Source organism: Amblyomma americanum, chromosome 1 (genome assembly GCF_052857255.1).
Source record: "Amblyomma americanum isolate KBUSLIRL-KWMA chromosome 1, ASM5285725v1, whole genome shotgun sequence".
Classification (NCBI taxonomy): Eukaryota; Metazoa; Arthropoda; class Arachnida; order Ixodida; family Ixodidae; genus Amblyomma; species Amblyomma americanum.
In genome coordinates this window covers 182,198,729-182,226,399 of record NC_135497.1, presented here as the reverse complement: position 1 = coordinate 182,226,399, position 27,671 = coordinate 182,198,729, and the positions used below count along the sequence as shown (strand labels likewise).

At 46.7% G+C, this 27,671-nt stretch overlaps 1 protein-coding gene across 1 annotated transcript in view; it reads right to left on the bottom strand.

Moving 5' to 3' along the window:
* The window catches only part of LOC144114305 (Y+L amino acid transporter 2-like), a 71,681-nt gene extending 57,223 nt beyond the window's left edge, over nucleotides 1-14,458 (bottom strand). Inside the window, exon 1 of the mRNA XM_077647954.1 lies at nucleotides 13,656-14,458. Coding sequence (XP_077504080.1) covers nucleotides 13,656-14,157 — 502 coding nt within the window. The 5' untranslated portion in view covers nucleotides 14,158-14,458. The remainder of the gene's footprint in view (nucleotides 1-13,655) is intronic.
* Between the last annotated feature and the right edge of the window lie 13,213 nt (nucleotides 14,459-27,671).

Here is a 27,671-nt window from a genome sequence, read left to right as displayed (position 1 = left end):
GTCAACCGGATGGCGGCAATCTATGGTGCTCGAAGACGCGCTATCAAACGGAGCAGCTGAAGCTTTTCCCTGCTGCTTTTTTTTTCTTTTACAAAAGTGACCAACCCCTATTTTACGATGAGAATTACTTTTAAAAAATGTACAAATATAAAATCATTATGCGTTTCGTTAAATGTGAATTCGCTATAGAGAATTTTGCTGCACAGAAATATTGTTATACAGAAATGGGTACGTGTGGGTGTTTAACGCCAGTGAGTTAACATAGTACCTTTCCAGTGAAAATCGTGAGAAGCACCTAGCAACGATGCACCAACTTCGAAAGTCTGCGAATGCACAGAAAACGTCGTGTGCTGCACGATCTGTTGCGGCATTTTTCGGGCTTGTTACATGGATACTAAACTGAATTTTGAATGCGGCTACGTTTAAAAGAAGTTGTATGACAGACTGTACAACAACTGGAGTGTAATCCCTTTTTCTCTTCTAGGATCAAGCGCAAAACTGAACAAACACCTCCTGGTCACTGCCCATCGGACCTCCGAAGAAACGGTGCGCACGAAGTAATAATTATATCTCGCAGGTCGTTTAGATAGGAGTCTTCGTTTTGGGGCAGATGCCGACTTTACCTGATCCTTGCACCCCCCGCAGATTTCTTGAAAATCAGGTTAAACCACTGTCTACCCAAACAACTCTGCTGCTATGGTTAAACTCGGCTGAACCTGGTTAGTTGGAACGAAAGTTAGGTTATGCTTGGTTAGACACGGTTATGCATGGTTAGATTAATTGAGGCCCCTTAAAGGTCATATCTGCGCCGTAGCATGACCTTCAAGGTTTGTACGCGAGAAGTGGAGCTCTCGCTGCAAAAGAATGGCCCACAGGGAAGTGTAGTTCACCAAAGTGCAAAGGTGAAGAAACCGCACGCACAGTAGGTGATGTCGCATACTTATGCCAGAGCAACGTTTTCAGTTAAATGTTGAGTTCAATCGTTTTTAACGCTTGCTATCCTTAGCGAAGCTTAATCCGAGCCTAAGTTCCCAAAATATATTTCAGTGAGAAAGGTGAAAGCACAGCTATACTAATATGAAGGAAGCCTGATCGGCTTAATTGTGCCCGGGATGACGCGAAGCCAGGCTTCAAAGCTGCGGAGCGTTTCCAATGGTCGCTGCGATATTGAGTGTGCGTTTTCGCAGTGTTTAAGAGCACACAGATGCGCAAGTGCTTCACATGGGGACGGTAATGTTACAGAATTGTAGAGAGTGAGAAAAAAAAAGCTTGATTTCGTAAAGAGTGCGGTGGTGCAACCCATTTGTAGATGGTTTACGAAAATAATGATCCATAAATCGAGCATTATACGTCCCGAAAAAACAAGCGCTAAAAGTCAATCATTTTTTTCGAGAAACGATAGCCCGACAAAACCTGAATTATGGAAATTCTTCAAAACCCCGATTTGTAACCGAATTCAAGCGGAAAAAATAGCACCCGATATTTACCTCCCGAATCACGAAAAAAATAAAACACGAAAACGAAGGGCCCTACATTTAGCTAGGTCACACTTGCTCAGCCAGCGGCCGATAAGCCAACATGAACAAATCGAGCCAAGTGAACGGCTTCTGTAAAAGTAAATAGCTTAGCCCGTAATACTTCGGTCAGCGCTTCCAGACTAAAAAGATGACATCACCAGAGGTGACAAATGCGTGGGAAATAAAAACAGTTTCAGAGAAGGCGTTCTTCTCGTGAAAAACAGGCACGTCGAGACGCTTGTGAGCACGTCCTGAATATTGCAAGCTTGTGATGGGAAACAAGCTAACCATTAAAAAAATTAACAGTGGCTTAGCTCGGTTATGCCAAGATATACGTAACGAGAGGTACGTTTCCCTTGCTGCGCTTGTTGTGGTCACTGTATGTTTGGCAATGAGAGACATTGGGTATACACATCTTTTATTCATTTTGCTTGACAGACTAACATTGCCTGATGATCTGTGAAGAAGCATTCAGCGGTCTCAATTTCGGAAGAGTTAATCTTCTCTTGTCTATACCGCCGTTTAGCAGCGGCTGGACTCTCCTCTGCATCCATGTCAAACATTGTGATACAGACGCCCATTACATCTCCGCCTTTTATACGCTATGCTGCGCACGCAACGCGCGGTTCGGGTGATGGAGCGCGGCGCACCCGTGGGGGTCTCTGGTTACCATGGTATCGGCGCATGCGCACAACTGCTCATCCGCGTGACGTCACGCGCGGCTCCGACGGTGGAGCGGGCGCACGGCCGCGGCGACGGCGAAGCGCACGCCGCACCTGCTCCTCCTCTCCGTTTGCCATGGTAACGGCGCATGCGCACTACTGGCCTCCCCGGCCACCGCGAAATGCTCGACTGGTAGCCCGGTGTAGCTCTCGCTTGCGCACTACTGGCCTCTCCCGGCCACCGCGAAATGATCGACTGGTAGCCCCGTGTAGCTTTCGCTAAAAAACTGTCTTTAGTGTCCCTTTAACGGGAAAGAGCCAAAGAAAGGTGTGAGCCAGTAAAGATAAGGAGAGGCAAAAATAAAGGCAAAGAAGAAAGCAACGCTACTGGTTTCCGGTTTCTCTTTTTTTTGTGCGAAGGAACTTTTCTGTTTAAAAAAACTTAAAAAGTGTTCGGCGGGCATCACAAGTGCTACTGCCGCCAAGATATGAAGGCGGCACATAAAAAGCGGCGCCCGACCTGTCGGTATCACTGGTGTGATGCGCTGCGCGTGTCAATCACGATACGCGTTGGCAGCCTTCCTTATTCCATTTCTTTATTTTCTTTTGCTGTCTCCCTTATCCCTTTTCTGGCAGGTCCCTTCAAGCTCCCCCAAGCCTCTACCAGACAGACAATGCACGTATGTCGACGCCATGTAGCCAGCACTTACAGTTACAGGAGCTTCTATCCGTCTTCCTGCTTCTTGGCTCACAACCGTACGCAGAGCGAGCGCGTGTCTGCGAAGCAGTATGACGTCTACTTTTTCCACGTGGCTTGTCAGCTTAGAGGTACAACGTGAAGGTTACGCGCTCATGCAGACAAGACAAACTGTGGCAGGGAAACGTCGGTGCACTCGGGTCTCATACATTTTTCTGCTACGCACGTGCTCAGCTGCACACGTTTCTCGAAAGTTGACTCAAGTGTGACAGGAATAGTCACACAGCCGTGCGACGCAGGGGATCCTGGCACACCAAGCGCTCGAGACAGTGAGATGGGAAGCCTTCCCTCAGTGAACTTCTGAGAAGCCGGTCCTGACATTACGCTTGCAACTCGACGCATTTGTTTGTCGGCTCCACGGTTGTCGTTCCTAATGAGAGCCTTATCCACCATCCATCCATCCATCATAAGCCTAACTACGGCCACTGCAGGGCAAATGCCTCACCCACGTCTCTCCAATTAACCCTGCCCTGTACCAGCCAAGGCCACCCTATCCCCGCAAACTTCTTAATCTCATCCGCCCATCGCCAAACTTTGTGTCGCCACCTGCTACGCTTCCCTTCCTTTGGAATCCATTTTGTCACCCTTAAGGACCACCGGTTACCTTGCTTTCGCATTACATGCCCCCCCCCCCAAGCCCATTTTAACGCGACAGTAATAATAATTTGCTTTTGGCGAAAGGAAATGGTGCAGTATCTGTCTCATATATCGTTGGACACCTGAACCGCGCCGTAAGGGAAGGGATAAATGAGGGAGTGAAAGAAGAAAGGAAGAAATAGGTGCCGTAGTGCAGGGCTCCGGAATAATTTCGACCACCTGGGGATCTTTAACGTGCACTGACATCGCACAGCACACGGGCGCCTTAGCGTTTTTCCTCCATAAAAACGCAGCCGCCGCGGTCGGGTTCGAACCCGGGAATTCCGGATCAGTAGTCGAGCGCCCTAACCACTGAGCCACCGCGGCGGGTTTTTAACGCGACAGGGTTAAAGGCCCCGTGTCGCAGAAAAATCCCTCCTCTCCCTCCTTCCTCCTAATAGCAATGTACCCCACTGCCCCAACAGATAGCGCGCGACGGCAGCGCCTCCCGCTCATCTCGTTCGGGCGCAGTGGGGCCGTGCGGGCACGCAGGAATCACGCGGTGAGCGGCGAACGCAGCGCACATCCAAAGCGCGTTAACCACGAAGCTTGCGGCTTGCTGCCCGTTCGTTCGGCGCGGAAGCTACGCTGGCGTTCGTGGCATCGGGTTTGTCGAGAACGATGTGCCGACGAACTACGACTGCAACTTGAGTCCCGCGCGTTTCGGAAAGGCGCCTGGCAGCGCCTCTACGTGGTTTGCCGCTCCGCGCGTCCGTTTCACCGTAGGTATAGCAGATCGATTTGTATAACGGGCAAGGAGTCGCGCCGAACGGGCGATGGCGTTCCGTGGACTCCCTGGCAGTGCTGCAACACGCTGTCGCGTTCCACTCTTAAAAGCGAAGCTTAAGCGTCCTCCAAGTTTTCTTCCTCTTGACTTCGACTATAGATGTCATTAACCCGCGTCTGTTCCCCCACCCATTCTGCCCGCTTGCGGACTCTTAACGTTACACCTATCATGTTTCTTTCCATTGCCCGCTGCGTTGTCCTTAACTTACGCTGAACCGTTTTCGGTAGCCCCCACGAGTGCCTGTAAGGCACAACAGTTATATACTTTTCTCTAGGGGATATTGGTAAATTGGCAATCATGATCTGAGGGAACCTGCCAAATGCGCTCCACCTCATTCTTATTCTTCTAGTTATTTCACAATCGTGATCCAGATCTGTGGTTACTACTTGCCCTAAGTAGGCATATCCCTTTAGCACTTCCAGCGCCTCGCTGCCAACTGTCAACTGCTGATCACTTGCTAGACAGTTGGACATTACTTTGGTATTCTGCATGTTAATTTTTAGACCCACCGTTTTGCTCTGCCAGTCTAACTAATTGATCATGCTTTGCAGTTCATCTCAGTGATTTAGCAAGGCAATGTCATCAGCGAATCGCAGATCACTTGGGTATTCTCCATTAACTCTTATACCCAACTGTTCCCAATCCAGGCCTCTGAATACCTCCTGTAAACAGGCGGTGAATAACATTGGTGAGATCACGTCTCCCTGCCTGACACCCTTTTTTATTGGAATTTTATTGCTGACTTTATGGTGGACTGTGGTGGCTGTGCACCCGCTATAGATATCTTCCAGTATTTTGACATAACACTGTTCTATACCCTGACTCCGCAATACTTGCATGACTGCTGAAGTTTCGACTGAGTCAAATGCTTTCTCGTAAGCTGTAAGGGTTGTATATAGGGGTTGGTTATACTTTGCGGATTTCTCTATCAACTGATTGATAGTGTGAACGTGGTCTATTGTCGAGTGTCTTTTACGAAAGCCTGCCTGATCATTTTAGTGATTGAAATGTAAGGTTGTCCTGACTCTATAAACGATTACCTTAGTAAATACCTTATAGGCAACGGACAGTAAGCTGATCGGTCTGTAATTTTCAAGTCCCTGGAGTCTCATTTCTTATTGGTTAGGATTACGTTAGCGTTCCTCCAAGCTTCTGGTACGCTCTATCGTCATAAGACATCGCGTATACACGCAGGCTAGTTTTTCTAGCACAATCTCCCCTCCATCCTTCATCAGATATGCTTTACCTGATCCTCATCAGTTGCTTTCCCCCTTTTTCATTGTTCTAAAGCTTTCTTTACTCCCTCTTTCGTTACTGGCGGGATGTCGAAGTGCTTTGCGACACTGCCTACCTCATTTACGTCCTCATTACATTGGCTACTGTATAGATTTGTGCAGAACTATTCAGCGACATTCACCAACTCATCTATATTGCTAATGATTTTTCCTCTTTGTCTGTTAACGCATGTATCTGATTTTTGGCACTGCCTAGTTTCTACCCCCGTTCTTTATTCTCTCCACACACACACACACACACACACACACACACACACACACACACACACACACACACACACACACACACACACACACATATATATATATATATATATATATATATATATATATATATATATACAGCCGCGGTGGCCCAGTGGTTATGGCGCTCGGCTGCTGGCCCGAAAGACGCGGGTTCGATCCTGGCCGCGGCGGTCGAATTTCAATGGAGGTGAAATTCTAGAGGCCCGTGTACTGTGCGATGTCAGTGAACGTTAAAGAAGCCCAGGTGGTCGAAATATCCGGAGCACTTCACTACGGCGTACATCATAGCCTGTGTCTCTTTGGGACGTTGAACCCCCATAAATCAAATTATATATATATATATATATATATATATATATATATATATATATATATATATATATATATATATATATATATATATGTATGTATATATATATGCATTTGAGATCCGCTTCCGCGGAGACTGCCAACTGCGCGCACACCTGCCTCGTCGGAACCAAGCAGCGCAGAACGGATTGCGAAATCCTGAACCTTCGCTCTCTAAACGAAACTCCTGATAAACGGAACATATTTTCCCGGTCCCTTGAGGTTCCGTTTAACAAGAGCCCACTATATATATATATATATATATATATATATATATATATATATATATATATATATATATATATATATATAGTGTGTGTGTGTGTGTGTGTGTGTGTGTGTTGTATGCTGGTTAACTAATTTTAACAATTAACCTTTAATTAGTAGAGTTAAGCGCCTAGCTGCAATTACAGATTTGTAACCGGCCGTTAGTAACAGCAATACAAGTTTTTAGAATTTAGAAAACACTATTACCCTTGGTGCTGTGGCTCGACAAAATTTGGCTTTTTCGACTGGTTTCTACAAGTACTGCTTTCCTGCTTATATATATATATATATATATATATATATATATATATATATATATATATATATATATATATATATATATATAAACGTATTTGGTTGCTAGAGGTAAAATGCAAAGTTGAGAAACGCTTCATTTGTTCATTTAGACAGACTTATTTTGAGTCGCCGTTTCGGACAGAGCCTAAACGTCGACTCAAAATATATATATATATATATATATATATATATATATATATATATATATATATATATATATATATATATATACGTAGAACCTTGTGATTACTGTTGTTTTGCCCCTTCAACCGTGTATTTTAAAGGAAACAAGCGGTGTACACAGAAGAGGTTCGAATCAACCGGTGCTAACCGCTCGGTGTAGTTCGGAGTCAATCCGCCGGGGCACTGAAAGGAGGCGTGGCGCATGCGTACCCCGCACAGCGTCTCCGCGGCCCCAGTCACTCCTTGACAGCGCTGTAAATTACCAAAGAAAGGTCGACGGGGAAGACACCCGCCGACCGAGGCGCGCGTCTGCACGCTGCACCTGCGCGACGGGGCTAACCTCCGCCACGTGTGCACGTCGAGAACGCGTCCCTCCGAGCGCCTGGCCCTACTGCGCGTCATAAATTGTGGACGATCGCGCCTTGATAGCCGCGCGCGATGGCGCTTCAGAGATAGAACACGAGCGCTGCGATTCGCCGCATCAATCTTCCTGACACATCTCTAGAGCATATAAGTAGAGCCCATTTTCCTATACATGTACACAAAGTTTCCCCTTCCTTTTTGTTTCCTTTTAAGGCTGTCGATTCGCAGATGTCATGAGCAGAGCTCCCGTGTGCAAACTTTCCCAATACACTTACGCCGCGCACGATACAGTCGACGAGGAAACCCTTCTGTGTTCCCGCAGCCGCGTATGTATTTAATGCCCCACTTTAATAACGCGCATTTTCTGACACCGTTTCTCACCGAAAGAAATATATATATATATATATATAAAGACACCACTCTGCGCTGGCATGCTCGCCTCCAAACAATGTGCAACGCTGTTCGCCACTCATCTGACGTGGAAAAAATATAATTGGTTTTTTGGGGAAAGGAAATGGCGCAGTATCTGTCTCATATATCGTTGGACACCTGAACCGCGCCGTAAGGGAAGGGATAAAGGAGGGAGTGAAAGAAGAAAGGAAGAAGAGGTGCCGTAGCGGAGGGCTCCAGAATAATTTTGACCGCCTGGGGATCTTTAACGTGCACTGGCATCGCACAGCACACGGGCGCCTTAGCGTTTTTCCTCCATAAAAACGCAGCCGCCGCGGTCGGGTTCGAACCAGGGAACTCCGGATCAGTAGTCGAGCGCTCTAACCACCGAGCCACCGCGGCGGGTGGAAAAAATGAGAAAATTGGTTTTTGGGCAAAGGAAATGGCACAGTATCTGTCAAAGGGAAAATCGCAGCTAAAACATACGAAATACCCGTCTCGTGTGTCTGCCTGCCTGTCCTATTTGTACTGCGCAGTGTCTCGTCACAAGTTTGCGTCGCGATTTTTCATTAGGATGCCTTACTAGTACACTTTTCCGTCATCTTTATAGGTGGCACTGTTGGCTGGACTGACGCGGAGGCATCAGCCGTCAGTGAGCAGTCGTCGTAGAGTTGACCAAGCGTAGTCATTATAGAATTATCAAAACGCCATTACTATACATTAACTAGGTCTTCAGGTGGACCTCGTTCTTAGTTCTGGCAATGAATATTCATGTTTGCCTGCTTCTAACATTTAAGCGGTCGGCGGGCATACGGAAAAGCGGGGGCAGGTAATTATCATGCAAATTTTTCCGGCACCGGGCAGGTTTCGCGGAGTTCACAGCGTCGTCGTCGTAGCAGCATGTCTGACGTGTCCGAAAGACTCAGAGGCGTCATCACCCAATGATCGCGCGTTCAGCTGCTGTTCAGAGACCATGTGCCACCTGTGGTCATGTCGCCTGTACCTTGGCCATGGACAGGGAGGGGCGTCTTTCTCCTCGGTTCACTTCTCGCCGAGAAACGGCGAAGAGTCTATAGGCGTGTTTTATTATTTCTCTTACTATACAGCAAAGCGCACCTTCAGCTTGGAGCTCAGCTGCAGGTGCAAGAATACTAGCAACGTTGAATGGCTCTTGCGAACGTGAGCTGGGATACGCTCGCGGGCTGTCTCGCTCGTGACGTGCGGCGCGAGGGCACACGGGGTCTCGCCTACCCTTGGTATCGTGTCGTGCTAGTCCGTGTGGAGTTCGAGATGTAGGTGAAGCAAAATAAATAAAAAAAACAGCATGCGGTGTCAAAAGCACTCGCACTAAGTGCACGCTGATAACGACTGCGGCCGACATTTTTTTTTTCCGCAATGTGTGAAGAGGATATCGCGCAAACACTTGACAAAAAAAAAATAAAACTGTCGAGATTGTCGCTTTTTCTTTTTTTCTTTCGTCTTTCTACGTCGCTGGGGCATGACTGAGCGGTGCTTTTCAGGCACGCATCCAAAGGCGACTGTCTCTCAAGTCTGTGCTCTGCGAACGCACAATAAAGACAAGTCGCTGCGGATGGGATGCGACGCTGGTTTTGAAGGAGCAGCGTAGGTAATCCCACAACTACACGCTGAAATTTCCAACTACTGCTACTTCGTGCCTCGTTGTGCACCAGGACGTAGAACTGAAACTCGGACACGCTCCGTTGGCGGCGCCGCAACGCCCAAATGAGGGTAACGACAAACTCCCTCATTTTGGATGGCGCACTCGCGTTCGCAAGGTGGCCACAATTCCGTCGCTGTCGAGTCAGCCAGCCCTTCCTACAAAACTGCGTCAAAGTTGAGCTGAAAGCGGGTGCACTTTTCACACCGCGCACTAACGAGAGCGTGCGCGCCTCGACGATTCTAATTCACCCAACGAAACTTCAAGAAACGCACGTCAGATTATGCAGGGCGTCCATGATTTCTGCAGCCTTTGCAGCAAACAAGTCTGCCACCTAAACGATGTCGCAGCTACGGAAGCTGCGTTCGTGAAAGAAAGCATTCAATCAGGTCTGCGTGAAGCCAAGCAAGCTTGCATGGCTGCGCTAAATGCGTTAAAAAATGCGCCCTCATTGCCAGGCACCTTTATATTGCAATCTTTGTCGGCACTGTATGGGCAGCGTGTTGCAACATAGTAAACATTGAATTTTTCAAGCAACCTGACTGACCTACGTAGCTCTAAAAAAGACAAAAATCAACGTAAAAGGAAGTTTGACACTTTCGGAATACGACTGTGTCCCGTTTTTTGCCCGTAGCTGAAAAGCTACACAGTTAAACAATTCCAAGCCTCGCATTACAACGTATCTCGCTGCAGCTGCACCAGGGAAGGAACTCATCAGGTCAGGTCACATCGCTTGGTCGCCATATGTCGTGTCCACGCGGGGCCTGTGTGAACTGTCGGAAGTAAGCAAAGCGCAAATATAGCCGCCACGCTAGCAATGCACACGCCGCACCAAAGTGCCACTGAAAGGAAGTCGTTCGGATAGTAAGAATATAATTCGTTTTTGGTGGAAAGGAAATGTCGCAGTATCTGTCTCATATATCGTTGGACACCTGAAGCGCGCCGTAAGGGAAGGGATAAAGGAGGGAGTGAAAGAAGAAAGGAAGAAGGAGGTGCCGTAGTGGAGGGCTCCGGAATAATTTCGACCACCTGGGGATCTTTAACGTGCACTGACATCGCACAGCACAGGGGCGCCTTAGCGTTTTTCCTCCATAAAAACGCAGCCGCCGCGGTCGGGTTCGAACACGGGAACTCCGGATCAGTAGTCGAGCGCCCCAACCACTGAGCCACCGCGCAAATCGAAACTCGTGCCTATGAGCTGCAAGCGGCGCCTCGTTGGCAGAACTCGTGTCCCTGACCGTGCCTCGAAGATAAACGCAGTCAGACGTAGCCACTTTTGATCGCGCTGAGCTACGAATGCAAGCGCAGCTGCAGATATCGCGGCTGACTGCACCGAGATTGTTTCTTTGAAGAAGAAATGTTGCTATCTGCTATCGCCTTTTTAATGTTTCTCTCTGGTACAACGTTTTCTTTTTCTTTTTGTATACTTCAGCACTAGTACATGCAGCAAGCTTTTCTTCAAAATCGCAGAATGTGAGCACACGGTGAAACATGCTATTTTTCCTTTCTTTTTTTTTCTTTTGCACACGGTACATTCTCTCTCTGCTTCTTCGAACCCAAGCGCGTCTTTTCAGCCTGATATGTTGATGTAGGCCGCATCACAGAGGATTATGGCAACGATTTCTCTAGACCGTGCATCAACTGAACCGGCGCCATGGGAGTCGAGGTGAGTCCCACGGCACCGGTTCAGGGCAGCAAAAGCGCATGTAACCAGGCCGTTTGAAGCGCTCAACGAATAAGCACACAAAATTTCGAAGTCAACATATGCATGAGTGGCTCGATTTCTGAGTATACACATATATTTTCTACACTAAACACCAAAGATAAACGTAGCTTGGAGCATACGTTAATTTGTTTTTAAACATTCGTCGATCGACGGTGCAAAAAAAGCAGCCCGTCGTTACATACAGGCCTACACGACACGCACTACGACGTCTCCGAGCTTCCGTGACGTTCAGCGTGGTCCGCTACGTCCGATTCGAGTCCTGTCGGTCTGCCTGGGACGCTGACGCGTCAGTTTCGAGACAGGTTTCTGAGCTCAGATGACCAACAGGTCTGTTTGCCTGCAGCGGCCGTTGAATACACGGCGCACCCGGTGCTTTTCCCAATCGAAACTGAGACTGGCCACAACAAATTATTATGCTTAATTGTCCGCTACACACTGGGGCATGCGCCGTGTCTACTGGTTCGCTCTCAACAATCGGGAAATGAGAAACTATAAAATTACGCTTCCACTCCTTTCATGTAAAATAAATCCATAAAAATGGAAATTCCGCAACATATCAAACCTGTACATTAAAAACCTTGTCCTGTTGAGCAGCAGCGCACGGTCCTGGTGCGTGAAAGCACAGAAAAAAAGACATCACGAGGATTGATTAGACTCTGAAAGCAGAGCCATTGAGGCATCAACACCAGCCACAAGGTTGTTTGTACAGTTTTTGAATTCTAAGCTATCAGTATCCGCGCACACCAGAAGACAAGCCTTCAGCTACTTTCAGAAGTGCATGAACGGTAAGTAGTATAGCTATAACTGTTGTGTACATCGCAGTACGTCTGGCACGTATATTTACTTTATCAGCAATTGGTCTTTCATTTCAGCTGAGAATTTCTTGCAGCAGAAGAGAGAAATTAGTTTCTTGCACAAAATATTTTTTCTTCTCGCTCAGTAAATAATATGCTTCTCTTGGAATACCAGGAAACCTGAGATAGTGCTGAAAAAGAAAGCGACTCTCCACTGGAAAAGAATGGACAATGCCCACTTTCGAAATAAAATTAGGCTAAGAGCAAAATCGAAGTAGAGCGGCGAGAAGGTGCGGTCGTGAGCAATATGATAGGGAACAATGTTTGAGCATTCATTTATTTATTACTTCGTAATTAGGCGTGACAAGCACAGGTTTTTTTTTCTGACTAGTGTTCCTCTTGGAACATAATAACCAAAAGCCATTTTCAAATATAGGGTAGAACCCAATAGACAACAAAGCTCCCACGGTCGTCCTGAGGACGTTCAGGACGTCCTGAGGACGTCCAAGGGTGTTCCAGAGCCATTTGGGAAATAAGTAGGAAATTCGTAATTTTTTGCAAGTTTGCTCCCTCTTATATTGCACACGACTGTACTTGACATAGCTCATTTCGATGAAGTTATACAAAAGACAATTCACATGTGGTATGCGCGCTAAAAGGCGAAAAGTTTTATGATCCGGCTGCTATTTTGAGCATATGAATCTACACAAGAAATTTGTGGGAAAAAAGTAGCAAAAACACAAACATAAAGTTACATGTTAATAGTGAAATAACTTTTTCATTTCTTTTTTCTGGTTTCGAATGAAATTGCAGTTTTTATTTTTAGCGCAAACTCCGCAGTGGCTGAGTTCGTTCACTGAGAAAAATTATCTGAGTGCGGCCGAGTCCCAACAGTATTTGTACTTGTAGTGTGACGAGAGAAAGGACACGTTGTGACTAATGTTTTAAAACCTGTAACACAGCCAACTGCCGCATTCAGGTCAGTTAACCAGTTCCCCTAAAAGTGGCAATAAAGTGGTCTTAGTTTCAATACAGACGATGAAATCTGTCGCAAATGGGCTATTCAACATTCGGCGAATGACTTAACGCAAACGTTTTTGCGCTCCATGGTTAATCCGTTAGCGTCGCTGCCTTAAAAATGTATGGAATAACATACAACAATAAAAATAATACCAGCATGTCAAGGCGCCAGGCGATAAGTACTCACCCAGGTGCTCCTGCCTCTGTGGCAAGAGGCGTCAACATACGGACGCGTCTTCTGCTTGCGCACAGTTAATCGCTGCGTGCGCCTTAAGTAACGCTATTTTGGCAGCTCAAACCGAAAAAGATATTCAGCCGGTTAAAAATACTGACTGTATAAAAACAATGTACACATCATCTCCACGGCCGTGACAAGACGAAGTCATAGCGGCAGCCGGTGTCAATAAGCCCGCGCGGTTAGAAGAATGGTAGAAAACCAGAATAACATATTCTATGCGTGCAGAAGGCTTGCAGTGATTACGCAGGCACGACTTCCATCCGACCGCCTTAGCCGAGCGGCCCAAAGTGCGGGCCGCAAGTCGGACGTCGCATGGACAAGTCGCGCAATACGAAGAACACAGCACGTGCATGCTCGTCTGAAGGAGCTCGCACGCAACGAGACGCGCGCGGCGCGCTGCCGGCGGTCCGCATGGAGCGAAGCAAGGCAAGCAGTTCAGAAAAGTACTCACATATGACTACGGCAGCGACAAGCCGCACTGCGTTGTCCGGTGGTGAGCAGCCGGCGTATATGGGCTCCAGAATGTAGTTGGCGAAAGTGATGCCGGCGATCGCATTGCTCGTGGGCTGAATGATGAGCAGCGCTACCCACAAGAAGAGGAAAGCCGGTAGCGGACCAAAAGCGGTGAAAATGTAGGCGTAGTCACCTCCGGACTTTGGGATCATCGTCCCCAGTTCAGCATAACATATGGCCCCGATCATTGATATGAGCCCGCAGGCAGCCCATACCACGAGGGCCATGCCGGTGGAGCCGGCGAACCGAAGTACTCCCGTAGGCGAAACAAATATACCGGCGCCTATTATCACTCCGACAATCATCCCTACACCGTTCATGAGACCCAGCTCCTTCTTCAACGTTACCGAATTGCCTTTAGGTGACTCCGAACCTGAACCCCGACGCACCTGAACGTCGGGGTTCATTAACTGCGACTCGGCGCTCGGTTCCGGCGGCATGGTCGTCGCTGCGAGGCGGCTTCGCGCTCACGCCGCTTGCGTTAGCTCCAGTTGCGCGTGGACGTCTCCTGTCGCGAGCTGGCACGCGGTTCCGTGCTGAGATAGGCTGCCGTCGACACTGACGGAGGCACGCTGCAGCACATGGAAGGCCTTACGACGCGCTGCTTGTGTTACGGGAGATCGACGTTGCGTCAGGCACTTTTGAGGAGGTGAACCCTAGTCTCAGCCTTTTTTTAGTGGATGAGAGAGCTGCGAGGGGGTCCGTCGCGCCGTACGCGGCCACGCCTCTCTCTCATTGTTTGTCTCTCTCTTCGCCCTTTCCTTTCTCCTTGCGCTTACAAGCCGCCTAGCGACAGAGTCTCAAAACCAAGAGCTTTCGGTTTCGGTTTCGGGTTGCTGTGCTTTTTTAAGTGTGTTGTTGCACGGTGATTCATGTGTTACTCTCAGCGCAGCATGGATCACATATTTTTACAACTATAACTCTGTGTTGGTTCATTAAGTTCTCATTCTCGAAGTTGTCAGATTTTAGATAGTTCGTGAGCTGTAAGTTCAAGACGCAACGCTGTGTGTTCTCATTCACACACACGCGGCTCACAGGTGAACTATGATCGTCGAAAGTTTCAAACGCTTCGCTCCGCGGAATAGAACGCTGAAAAACAAAGTTGCTCCTCCGAGTTAAGCTCAAGAAAGCTAGACATAGAGTGAAGCCTGCCCAACTCTTATGTGCCGCTTCTTATCAACTTCTTATGCAGGAGAAAACGACTTGTGCCGTCCCGCATGCCACAGGGCATGATAGGAGTATCGAGTAGGCTGTAACAGTCCCTACGAGGTTGCAGTTACAGCCATCGGTGAAATTATCACGTTTGTTCACCTTCCTGATGAAGAGCAACATGAAGAGCAACAAAAATGGCCTATGCTAAGAATAGAAAGAAGAGAGGGGTACACGTTATGAGCAATGTGACTGTTAAGCCAACGTTATTAAACAGTTAATAAAAAAGAAACAAGCAACCGCATATAATACGGACAGGTGCGCGTTGAAACAAAAGCTCTTTTTAAGCAGGGGGTGCCATTAAAATACTCCTCGAGTTGAATGCCTGCATGCGTTCTTCAACGGCGAGATAAATATGAACAAAAGAAAAGAAGCCCGCCCGGCCTGATATTTTTATGCGATTCTCAGATGGACTTAATTATGGAAACACTTGCAGTATTTGAGGAGCATTCTCGTGTGTACCCCTCTCTTCTTTCTACTCTTAGCCTAGGCCGTTTTCTTTGCTCTTCAGTGTTGCTCTTCATCACGAAAGAGAATGAACGAGAAGACTTCTCCGATAGCTGAAACTGCAACCTCGTAGGCACTGATACAGCCTACTCGATACTCATATCATGCCCTGTGGCATGCAGGACGGCACAAGTCGTTTTCTCCTGCATGAGAAGTTTATAAGAAGCGGCACATAAGAGTTGGACAGGTTTCACTCAACGTTTAGATTTCTTGAGAGCCCAAGTCGAAAGACCAACATTGTTTTTCGGCGTTCTATTCTCTGTTCTATTAAAAAATTTCGGTTATATGCACGTTAACTGATGTTTTAGTGAATTTTATGCTTAAATAAACATACAGCACGCAGCACGTGCATGCGTGCGCGCGTGCGCGCGCACCCTATCATCAATATTTCGGTCTTGTCAATACAGCAGCGGTGCCATGCACAAAAATAAAACCCGTGGGCTGTGCAATGTCAGTGCACGCTAAAGATCCCCAGGTGGTCGAAATCCCCAGGTGGTCGGAGCCCTCCACTACGGCACCTATTTCTCTCTGTCTTCGTTCACTCCCCACCTTCCTTTCCTCCCTTCTCTTATGGCACGGTTCAGCTGTCCACCGAGATGAGAGGAAATTACTGCGCCATTTCCTTTCCTCATAAACCAATTTTTATAAATACAATGCTACTGAAGTGAACAGGATAACAAAAAAATGATCAAGCAAACAGTTCAATCAAAGGCTGCGAAAAAATTGAGAATTATTGCCCAAGTTTCATTCAGAAATGATCCATGTAAAGAATGACATGAAGGATGTAATTCTGATGTTTGATGCCATGTTGAGAAAACTATGGGGCAAGAAAAAGTTAAGGCGTGGCTTTCTTCTTTCTACTAGGCATTCCAGATTTCAGAGCTGCAACGCGGCGGAAGAATATCCCAAGTGCCCACAGCGATTAAAGAAGAAGCGAACTGTTAGTGGTTTGATTTTTTATTTTTCTGCGTGTAAGTTGTTCTGCATGGGTCCCATTCAACACAAGAATATTGGGTCTGACGATGGCCGTATACGTCTTGAGACGGCCGTATACGTCACGAGCCAGGGCAACTGCCCATCCGATGCTCAAGATATTCGAGGTTTTTACCCACAGAGAAGTATATGTTATCTGTGTGTTTCGTACATTTCAGCTGGTCGGGACGTTAATGGACACCTAGATACTATGGTCTACTTTTTGGTTATGTTGATATTTATGTTATTCGTAAAATTAGATTCGTTAATTCTGTCACTGATACACAGATAAACAGTTTCGCAAAGACTAATAGCTAATCCTCACTTATCACACCCTTCTTCCAGCAGCTGCAGATTTGTGTTCAAAGCAAGCTGGTCGGAAGCACATTAAGCAGTATTAAAGATATTACAGTCAGCAGCAAACAGCATATTTGACGCGGTGGGCAGCACGTTAAAGAGTATTATCGTGGAAAAAAAATTGATTGTTGCATCCACTAGGTGCTCAATTCTCATTTGAAAAGGCGCGAGCATTTTCATCTGGCCTTGGTTTTGGTAACGAGTCATGCAACTTGGTATGTATAATAGCCGCCGCGGTGGCTGAGTGGTTATGGCGCTCGGCTGCCGGCCCGAAAGACGCGGGTTCGATCCCGGCCGCGGCGGTCGAATTTCGATGGAGGCGAAATTCTAGAGGCCCGTGTGCTGTGCGATGTCATTGCACGTAAAAGAACCCCAGGTGGTCAAAATTTCCGGAGCCCTTCAATACGGCGTCCCTCATAGCCTGAGTCGCTTTGGGACGTTAAATCCCCCATGAACCTTGGTATGTATAATGCCATGATTGCTATTTATAGTCTATCACATTGCCCTTCAGTTCGATTCTGATAACTTGAAATATTGTGGTGCACCGATTAACCAGATGACGAATGCCGTGAACTCACGTTTCTTTCAAGCACACTTCACGCAAATTTAAAGTATACCGTGTAGTTTTCTTCGTTCATGCCAACGCTCTCAAACACGTGCTCTGCGGGTGTTTCTTGTGGAGCCCACTTCCAGTTTTCAGCCGTTATTCCGCAAGTGAATTGTCAGTAACATCTTTGATTTTGTTTTCCATTATATTTTTGTTTTTTTTTTTCATTCGTATCGTTTCTCTTGTGGCTGTTTATGGTTTGAAACCAGCCGACTGCTCATGTCCTGGTAGTGTGTCAGTGGATAGGCTATACGTACTTTGTGCGGAACTCGAGGGTTGGTAATCTTCGACCTCAGCACAATTCCCACCCGTGATCCACCCTTTGACTTTCGTTACATCTGAGGTGGAAGAAAAGAAGTGGTCGGAAGTGGCATGATGAGAGGTGCGCTGCGTTGTAGATGAGAGCGCTAGGTGATTCGCAAATTGGCTCATTACACGCCTTCCCGGGGAGTCTCCGACCAAGTCGACTCTCGATTATTCGAACTCGAAGGAGATAGAAAATTTATTCGAATTATTCGTAGTTCGAATTAACTGGAATCTTTTTAATATCCTTGGTATTGACGTGACAGAGCCTGAATTCGAACAAACCAGAAGTTCGAATTAAGCGAGTTGGAAGTACACCGAGCGCTAACCTGCAATGACCTAATATTCATTGGACGCGCCGACTGCCGGAATCCGTGCAGGCAACTTACGATGTAACTGAAGCTTTTGCGGGTACAGCTTACATTGGGCACCACGCCCCAACGCTCCGATGGCAGTCGAGGTTCGACAATGATGCACGGCTTTTCTGAACTTGATGGGCAGATGAGATGATGGTCACTAAAGCGTGTGTGAGCGCGTCGCGCTAGTGCTCGGTGGAGCTTTTCTTTTTGTACAAAAATGTAAATTTGTTTGTTTGTTTCCCGGGTGGTGGCCCGTGAAAGAAAAAAAGTTGCCAACGGACTGATGAAGGGTGGTAATTTGGGCATGTTGGTTCATCACAGAAAAGGAAAATGTGCAGCGCAAAAAACGCATGGACGACAGAAAAAAAAAAAGACAAACACAACACCTGTCAGCGCTTGTGTTTGTCTTTCTTCTGTCGTCCATGCGTTTTTTTGCGCTGCACATTTCCCTTTTCTTTGTTTTGCCAACGGAGCCCATGAGGCGAGATCCAGCTTGAAACTCTTGGTTTATGTGTTCCTTTAGCTGTTAATTGAGTTAAGAACGCCTGTTCTCAAAAATGTTTGACTCTGAGTAATGCGGAAGTCGAAAACTGCCCCGTGCGTCTCCTCAAAATATGGTTTGTTGCACTCGATGATAATATCATTATTATCAACTACTTCCCCTGTCATATGTCGCGCAATTTTATTTCTATTTCTTTTTTCTTGCCCATTCTACTCTTTCTCATATGTCGCGAGGCCACTTGTCTGATCTGTTGTGCTCAGTATTTATTATGAAAAAGCATTTTTGGCGCAAAGGAACCGGATAAAAGGAGACACGCTACGGAGTCAAAGAGATGCGCTAATAAAGACGCCTGGGCTACAGTGCGTGCAAAAGCGTATTCTTTGCCCCGCTGACCGAAGGTCAAATGCGAGCAGCTAATCGGATTAGCATTGCGGGGCTTCGCCCTCCGTGGACAATATGGCTCTCAAATCCCTAGCGTCAACACGCTGCTTGCGCCGTCTTGCACTGGAGAGGCCGAAAGTAGGGAAATGTGCGCCGGGCTCGGCGCGCTCACACCGTCGTTATTTTATCCTTCGGGAGGGTGTATACAGACACTTCCGGTTAGCCGCACATCCTGTCCTTATCAAAAGTTCCTACCCCCTGTGCTTGCATCCCGGCCTACCTGCCATATGTTATCTCCAGCTGCTGGCAACATCACCCCTTTCTTCAAATCCCAGCGAAAGGGCTTCGGATCTTTCAAGTAAAAAATTCGCTGGACGCCGGCGGTAAGAAAAGCCAACTTCGGCCTCCTGTGGCAACGGAACGGGGCCAGTCCGCGCGAACCACTGAGCCATCGAGGCGGCTCTGACCAAAATGGCCCCACAGGGGCCTTCTTTTAATAGATTTCCATTTGAATATCTCAGTGCATTCCTAGCGGTTCAAATCTTATGTTATCTTAAATAATGAACGACTTAATCTGAACTGAAAATACCTTAAAGGCTCTAGGCAACCGCGAAGAGTGTTATATTTTTTAATTTAGTCACACAAATTTCAACAATCCCTTCATAACTTTAGTTATAGTTAAGTGGATTTGTCTGTACACATCGAAATGTTGGTTCGCTAAGTACTTGTCTCATAACGACAGTAAGCAGCCGGCTTTGTGCGCGGGAACGTGCACCCTAGCCTAGTCATTGTTCGCGTTTCTGTTATCATGGCCTTATTTTGTAGCACTTATTCTCCCAATTATTTCGCCTTAAACTATCTGTAGCCATCGCCTGCGATACGTCAGGGCTGACCGTCAGCAATGAACGTCAGCAGGCGGCGGCGGTATATCTGAGGCGAGGCTGACCAATCGCAAAGGGGAGAAGGAATAAATAAGGACAAGAATCGTTACAGAGGGGCTGCAAGTATTTTCGGAAAACTGTTGTCCTCTGTGATTTCAGAAATAAAAGCGATTTCTTTATTAGTACGATTGCGCATTAAACCTAAACCGGCTGAAAAAACGCCTCATGCTCAGTGAAGTGCTTCTGCGTAAAATGGCTTCTCAAATCGATACAAATGCACGAATTCCTTCCTCATGTGCCACGGAGATATCGCTAGAAATAGCAGTTTTCTTGGGGGAAATGAATCTAAAAGTTTAAGTAATTCACCGTCAAACACGAGCTACCATATAAAGCTACACACCCTCAAGTGGATAGGGTAGGGTGGGGGTAAACACAACTGCTTGTTTTTATGATGGAGCCCCTTTAATTCGTAACGATTCTTTTTTTTTTTTACAAACGATGGCGAAGTTTTGACATCTTTGTCACGATTGTTGTTTGCTAGTTCTAGAAAACATAGCAACGACACAAATAAAAAATTAAAAAATCACCACCGCTCCTCCTCTACCCTAACGCCCCTCTCACCCATAGAAGTTTAGACCCGCTAATTTCAATTCCTGGAGAAATCCTTGCTCGCAAGTGCCGCCGCTTAGCGGCGTTGCGTGGCTGTATTGGGCACATGTCGTGAAGAAAAACAAACTCTTCTTCCACGGCAAATGCCCACGAGTTATCATCGTCATCATCAGCCTGACTACGCCCACTGCATGGCAAAGGCCTCTCCCATGTCTCTGCAATTAACCCTGTCCTTTGTCAGCTGCGGCCATCGTATCACCCGCAAACTTCTTTATCTTATCCGCCCACCTAACTTTCTGCCGCCCCCTGCTCGCTTCCTTTCCCTAGGAATCCACTCTGTTACCCTTGAAGACCAGCGGTTATCGTGCGTTCGAATTACATGCCCTGCCCAAGCCCATTTCTTCCTCTTGATTTCTATTAGTATGTCATTAACCCGCGTTTGTTCCCTCACCCACTCTGCCCGCTTATGGTCTCTTGACGTTACGCCTATCATTTTTCTTTCCATTGCTCGATACGTTGCGGTTCACCACGAGGTGAACCAGGATTCAAGTCATGGGATAATGCACACGCTTCAAGAGCTGAGTTTGGACCGGTTCGTCTGAGGTAACCATAGTGCGACATCTCCGCATTCCTAGATGGGCAGAAATTCTACGCCCAGCAACAGACCGGTTCGAGTTACTCGTTCAAGCTTGCGGAACCACTGTTGGCTGTTAACTGTAAGCAAGCCTCTCCTGAAGCTTGCAACAGTCACAAGTACAAAAAGAAAAGATGCATATACCAAACATTGCTTGAGCTTTGAGGTCTGAGTAATTTAGATTGTGTGAGATCGTTGTGAGGAGCAGTTGCTTGACAGGTAGGCTGCATCGAGAAATCCCCTTGTATACTGTGCGCTCTTCCCAGAGATGTGCCTCCTGGCCTCTCTCTCTCTCAAGCCTTTTTTTTATGTGCTCGTGCCGTCATCACAGCCAGTGCGAAGTAAGATTTACGAAATTTCAAATTTCTCTCCCAAATTATGCAAGGTGTTTCCATTTTCTAGTCCCGCTGCTGACGTGGCAACCAATATGCCTCTGACCTTTAAATATCCGTCTGCCGGGAGGAAATTAAAAAAAAAGTCTAATCTGAATATAGGAACAGCAAGTGTGCAGAAAAAAAAAGGCTGTAGTCCGAAGAACATGCACAGATTCGAACTAGTTCAAAGAGAGAAAAAATGAAATAGTTTTTAAATGAAAACAAATGAAGAGGTTAGTGAGAGACGCGCTATGAAACAAGCGTTACTTTTTTTTTATTTGCCATTACGAAGTTGCCTTGGCCCAGAACCTGTTATGCACTTGACGTAAAGGCTGTTTTAATAAACGTGTCACACCACCCTGCCAAGCTGTCGTTCCAGTCAGCCTTTTTTTCCCTCCCAGTTTCCCTCCTCTCGCTCAGTTACTCTTCCTTCTTGCGCCACCGGTTTACCGAGATGCTTGACTAGGGTGTCAAGTTAACAAGATCTTGCAGCAGTGTTGCGCAAGTGTTGTCCTTGTGCGCGTTTACGGAGAATTAAGTTCTAGCCCTATTCACTTTGTAGACATTGCGGAATGTCCAGAAGCTCCTAGACATGCACATGTTGGCAGCGTATACATTCGAGCCCACTTAAACAAAATGCCACCCGGCTGTCTTGCGCAGATGCGCTTGCAAGTGCGCAGTACACAATCGCACACGTGTCGTTCTTGCGAGAAAAATATAATATTGCAAGGCTTGCTGGCTTTATTGATTGATTAATTCGCACTGTTATATTGCCCGCGAGTTTGCGAAGGGGGAGAATTTAGGCGGTAAAATTTTGCGAGTCATTCCAATTACAGAGTTTTTTAGTGGTGTGAGGCTCTCTGGAAGCGCAATTATGCGACGTTTTGGCTTTTTGGAATCAGCCCAGTATGAGCATGCCACTGAGGCTCATCCCTACGCAGACCTGCGGAGAGCTGTAAGCCTTTCTGCTGCTGAGACACACTTTAAGGCGTAGTGTAGCGAGGGGAAAAGTATGACGGGTAGGAGGCAGGCAAGTGTACGATGAAAGAGCGTGAAAGTGGAGCTATTAAGGGTTGCCGCAATGCCTTGCGATGTGTTTTATTCAGTCGAGTATTCAAGGCGGTATACATCTGTATTTCAGGACTGCTGTCACGGAGATAGGCACTTGGCAGCGGGAGGCACCTGCAGGTACCTACTGAAGCACTCTCCAGCATTGTCCCTCGTTGACCCGTGCAGGGTTTAAAAGCATTCTGATGACATTGCGAAGTTTTAAAGCGGCGGTAATGCAAAGGGACAATAGTGCTTTCGATGTGGATGTGGTTAACCTGTATACTTTACTTGAGCACGATGATTTTTGCACGCATGTTCTCTTCTTTCAAATGATGCGTTATACACTAATATTCATGAATCACCGCGTGATGTTCGCTGACGACCGCCAAAAAAAATTATGACAGTGATTTTCTTCTCTACGCAGTTTCGGTTTAGCTTTCATCAGTCTAACGATGGCTATGACATTGTTGACCTCAAGGTCACGCGAGGCGCGAAAAAAAAACAGCAATATAACTGTTGAAACGTCGTTTGTTACCATTCCAGCTCTTGAAGCAGGCTGGTGAAGTGTTGTAAAACTGGGTATCAGCGTTTATATTGCAAGTTTTTCGTGCCTCACGTGACCTAAATAAAGGTCGACTACACGTCACAGCCATTGTTCGGTTGATGAAACCGAAATCGAAGCAGCATGAAAGAAGAATTTCAACTATAAATTATTTAGCGGTTTTAGGCGAATACAACGCAGCGATCCATGTCACCGCATTCATTTGAAGGAAGAAAACACGCTACTAAGATTGTTGAAGATAAAGATAAATTGGTACTCAGAAGTACATATGGGATTCCAGTCGGAGCTTTATATATGGATTCTATATTAATGGCGAGGGATGACAAACTGTACCGGAAAAGAACTGGCATTTTAATTGACTCTTGTGTTGTTTTTGTTTTTGCTCGAGTAGACCGCAATTTAGAAAGCGTCTTGTGTGGAGAGGGGTCTGGTAACCAGCTTGTTTAGATACATTGACGACTATACTTGATTTTTGTTCAGTCTGCTAGCCTTCCGTCTAATGCCATGAATGCCTTCAAGGTATTCGAATAGCAGCTGTGCCCACTCAAACATTGCAAAGAGAAAATCGCCTTTCTAGCCTTCGACAAGCTTTTGTAAAATCAAGCGACAGCGCATTATTTGCATGTCCAGGTTCGTAATGAATCGAGGCTGCCTTTCGGCAACACCTGGGATCGTCGGTTTGTGAAGAGCCGTTGACCTGATCGACTTAAAAGGACGAACAGTCTGAAAAGAAGCTTCTTTCAACAGCGCTAGACAGCAGGATATACAACAAGCAGAGACAAACAAGGCGCTAGACGTGTCCTAGCTGCTGTCTAGCGCTGTTGAAAAAAGCTTGTTATGGATTTGCAACTCACTTAATCTGCCGTTCTTCTACAGTTTGAAAACGACAGGAAAAGCAAGAACCATAAAAAAAACTTGCTGTAATCCCATATCTTCCCGGCATCTCCCATTGTGTTAGGAAATATTGGAACTATAGGCTCACAGTTAATGTGGTTTTTTTTCGCCCCAAATAAGGTGCAATGTGCTCTCTGGTAGAAAGGAACACAAATTAGTGGACATAAACCCACATAAGATTTAAAACACGGCATGAGGTGTGTCGACTGCACAGAAGGCACTGTCTACAGGATTGCACGACTCAAGTGGGATAAGTTCAAAGAAAGAAACTTTCGTGAGGTCATGAGTACGCGAGTCAGTCCGGCCGCTGCTTTTTAACGTCAGACTGCACAGGCATTTTCTGTAAAAAAAAATCGGAGTGTTTTTTTACCACCTCCCTGTCACATTAACCACAGCAGAAACTGCCACATATCTATAGCTGCCACCTCATTCGCGCAGGCGATTGCCGTGGTACAGCATACACAGCATACACAGAAGGCTGGCTATAATACATTAGTTTTCTTCTTTTGATACGCTTCTGTTAATTCCCATATCAGATGATCATTGTGGCGTCACAATGATCATCTGATATGGGAATTAACAGAAGCGTATCAAAAGAAGAAAACTAATGTATTATAGCCAGCCTTCTGTTGTTTTTAATGACGAGTTTTTGTTTCTGGACGGAGATGCTACGTGATAAATTACTTTGAGCGTGCGCATGTGCAGGGTTTTCGTGGCTTTCATTTTTCTTTTTTCTTTTTTTACAGCGCTAGCTCTGGTCTCCCCCAGGCCACCGGCGAAGGCCAAATTGGCCAACCGAATATTCGAACCGGAGGCGCTAGCCTAGACCGTGATGGAGACTACACTTCCCCTCAGCTGCGCATCCGCCCAGTCACTCACGGGCTGCTGCCACTGGGAAAAAAAAAAAAGTTTCCCCATGCGTGGGGTCATCATAGTACTTAAATAATTTCAGGAACCAGCTAGCGCCTATCACTCGTCACACCCTGCAGCTGCAGTCTTTATTTTTGTATTATTGCTCTGATCTTTATATACCGGGTGTTTCAGCGAACACTTCCGGAAATTCCTAAAAATATACTTTCCGAAAAAAAAACTAAGAAAACTCTACAGGAGGAAACTCTTAGCTGCGGCGAACCTTAGTAATTGTAGAAAATGTAATAATTAGCCAGACGATTAATAAAATCTACTGATTAGCCTTTTAAATCAACGAACTTTGGTGGTCATTGCCAGTGACGAGTTTCTAGCCACGGAGATTATGATGCTGCATTAGGTTCTAAACGAAGCAAGAGACATTTTCTAAAGCCCTGCAGCGCTAGAAAATCTCGCATTTATTAATGCACCAAACCGAAACTCAGCGCATGAGGAGCGCCGGAAGTCTCGTGCAAACGCGACCTCCGCTGGTGACGTATTGCAATGACTGCGGCGGGCATTTCAAAACGTCTGTGACTTACCCGACCAGGGAGACTCGAAGCTCAGCTTAGACAGCGGGCGGCGTTGCCTTTGTTTCGTCGCCCGGCGTAAGAAGAAGGCTAGTCGTCAACTACACGGACGTCGGATGTGGGAGCCCTGATAAGAGCAGCCTACAGTTTTACACGACAGAGTATACAGCTCGTTCGGTCGAAAAGGCGTCGGCGTAGTAGTAGTCGGCACAGCGTGTCGGAAATAATCGGGGGGCTGCGTAAAAAACATCTTATCATGGTAATTTGAGGTTTTTAGTGATTGATCTTTGATTGGTGTGTGATAGGCGATGGCGAATTAATGAAATCATTGTAATTTGTCGATTAATTACAGTGTGAAGAAGAAGAAGGGCATCATCCTATATTAACTGAGGCAAAGAAGAAGTAGCCGCACTGCCTTCGCTCAGACCGAGCGCCTGCTGACCTGAACAGACGAAAGACTCGGTCGCCGCCGTGGTTTCGCCCCCGCCTGAGTGTTAACCTAAGCCCCCGTTACAAAAGAAATGAAAAAAAAAATGGTTCAAGGGTGCCAAAGTGCTGAGAATGAAAAAGCCGATGCTTGATTATGGCAATTGAGAAAATTTAGGGTGTGTAATTTGACAATTACTTAATTGAAACAATTGAAAATAATTCAAAAAATGCGTTCAAAGGTGTCAAACTGTTCAGAATGGGAAGCCTAGCCCACTACGCTATCGGTCCGTCCTCTCCAATTTTTTCTTTGTTATGCTTTGTCTCCACCCCTTTTGATGTGAGTACCAGACGGGCCAGATGTGAGGCGTCATCATCCGTTCATTTAGATACCAGGTTTAGCTACTGTTCGTGTATATTCACTGCTTGAAAGGAAGTTTATGAGACAAAAGTTTCGTCCTCGAAGCAAAGAGAGCTTGCGTGGCAGTGGCTGTAGGCTATTAGCCAGTTCTTGTGGTTTGTAGCGCCGGTTTCACGAAAAGCGTTGACGTTGCCCTTGAGGTGCCTGTTTTGGTGGTGCGCGGGCGACACGGTCACTGCAGTGCCGGGGTCTCAAATCAAATGTGTGGAACTGTCACCTCGCCCATGTAAATACCTAAACTTCAACGTCGCAGCGTGACTATTGCGAAAATGGCCGCGCCAGCGCAACTCCAATACTCCGTTACTGAGATGGTGGATATTGTGATTGCTTACGTGAGCGCGCAAATGGACGCGGAGCTTGCATCCAGACTGTATGCTGCCCAACAACCCGGCCGTCATTTGCAGAATTGTCCCACATCTATATTGATATTTAATCGATTTAGGACCACTGTATCAGTCCATGTTCAGAAAAGGAAGCGCGACCAATGATGTCAGTGCTACCATTGATTTCGACATCGATGTCCTGGCGCACGTACAGTCTTTGTCAAAAGTATTCAGCCCAAGGGGTCAGCTTCTGAGCCTTGCAGCGCGGCTGCTCTTGCATATATACTCAGGGACCCTAATCTCTCGAAGGCGGGAGGAATTTAAGTCCACACCCTCCCAGGCTTATGACTGCCTATTGTGCTGAAGAACACCGCTACGCGGCTTGGAAGCGGATCCCTTGGGCTGTATATTTTTTACAAAGATTGTACACCTCCGTCAGGCGTGAAGCAAGCGTGAGGGGAAATTGCCGGCGCATATGGAGCGAGCCCGGCTTCAGTTTGGAGGTCACATTCAAGACACAGCTACAGCCCATGTCATGTGTGTCTTCACCAGGAGCTGAGACCAAATTACTTTCAGAAACGGTTCGATTTTTGCACGTTGTGCCTGATTCAATATGACGAAGACCCGGAATTTCTCCGTAGTGTGCTTTGTACTGGCGAGGCCCAATATTGCAGAGATTCGAATGTCAGTTTGCACAACACCCATTATTGGTGCGACCAGAACCCACACTGCCTACGTTAGCATATATGCACCAGGTAAGATGGTCAGCAGGTGTTTAGTGTGGCATTTATAACGGCCGTGTTGTTGGTCCTTACTTCATAAACGGAAACCTTACTGGAAAGAAGTACATAGACTGCTTCTAAAGGTCATTGACTCTGAATATACCTCAGAGTTGGCGTTTGTTGCGTTAGAAAAAAATGTAGTTCCAGCATGACGGAGCCCCAGCACACTTTTCTTCGTCGGCTCGGAAATTCCTGGACGAGTTCATTCCAAACCAATGGATTGAAGTGGTGGAACCACGTCTTGGCCTCGTGGGTCGTCCGATTTATCACCCTCGCATTTCTTCCTCTGGGGATATGTTAGAAATCAGGTTTTCAAGGTGGAACCAGCCAACCTCGAAGATCTGAAGCCGCGTGTAAGAATGAAT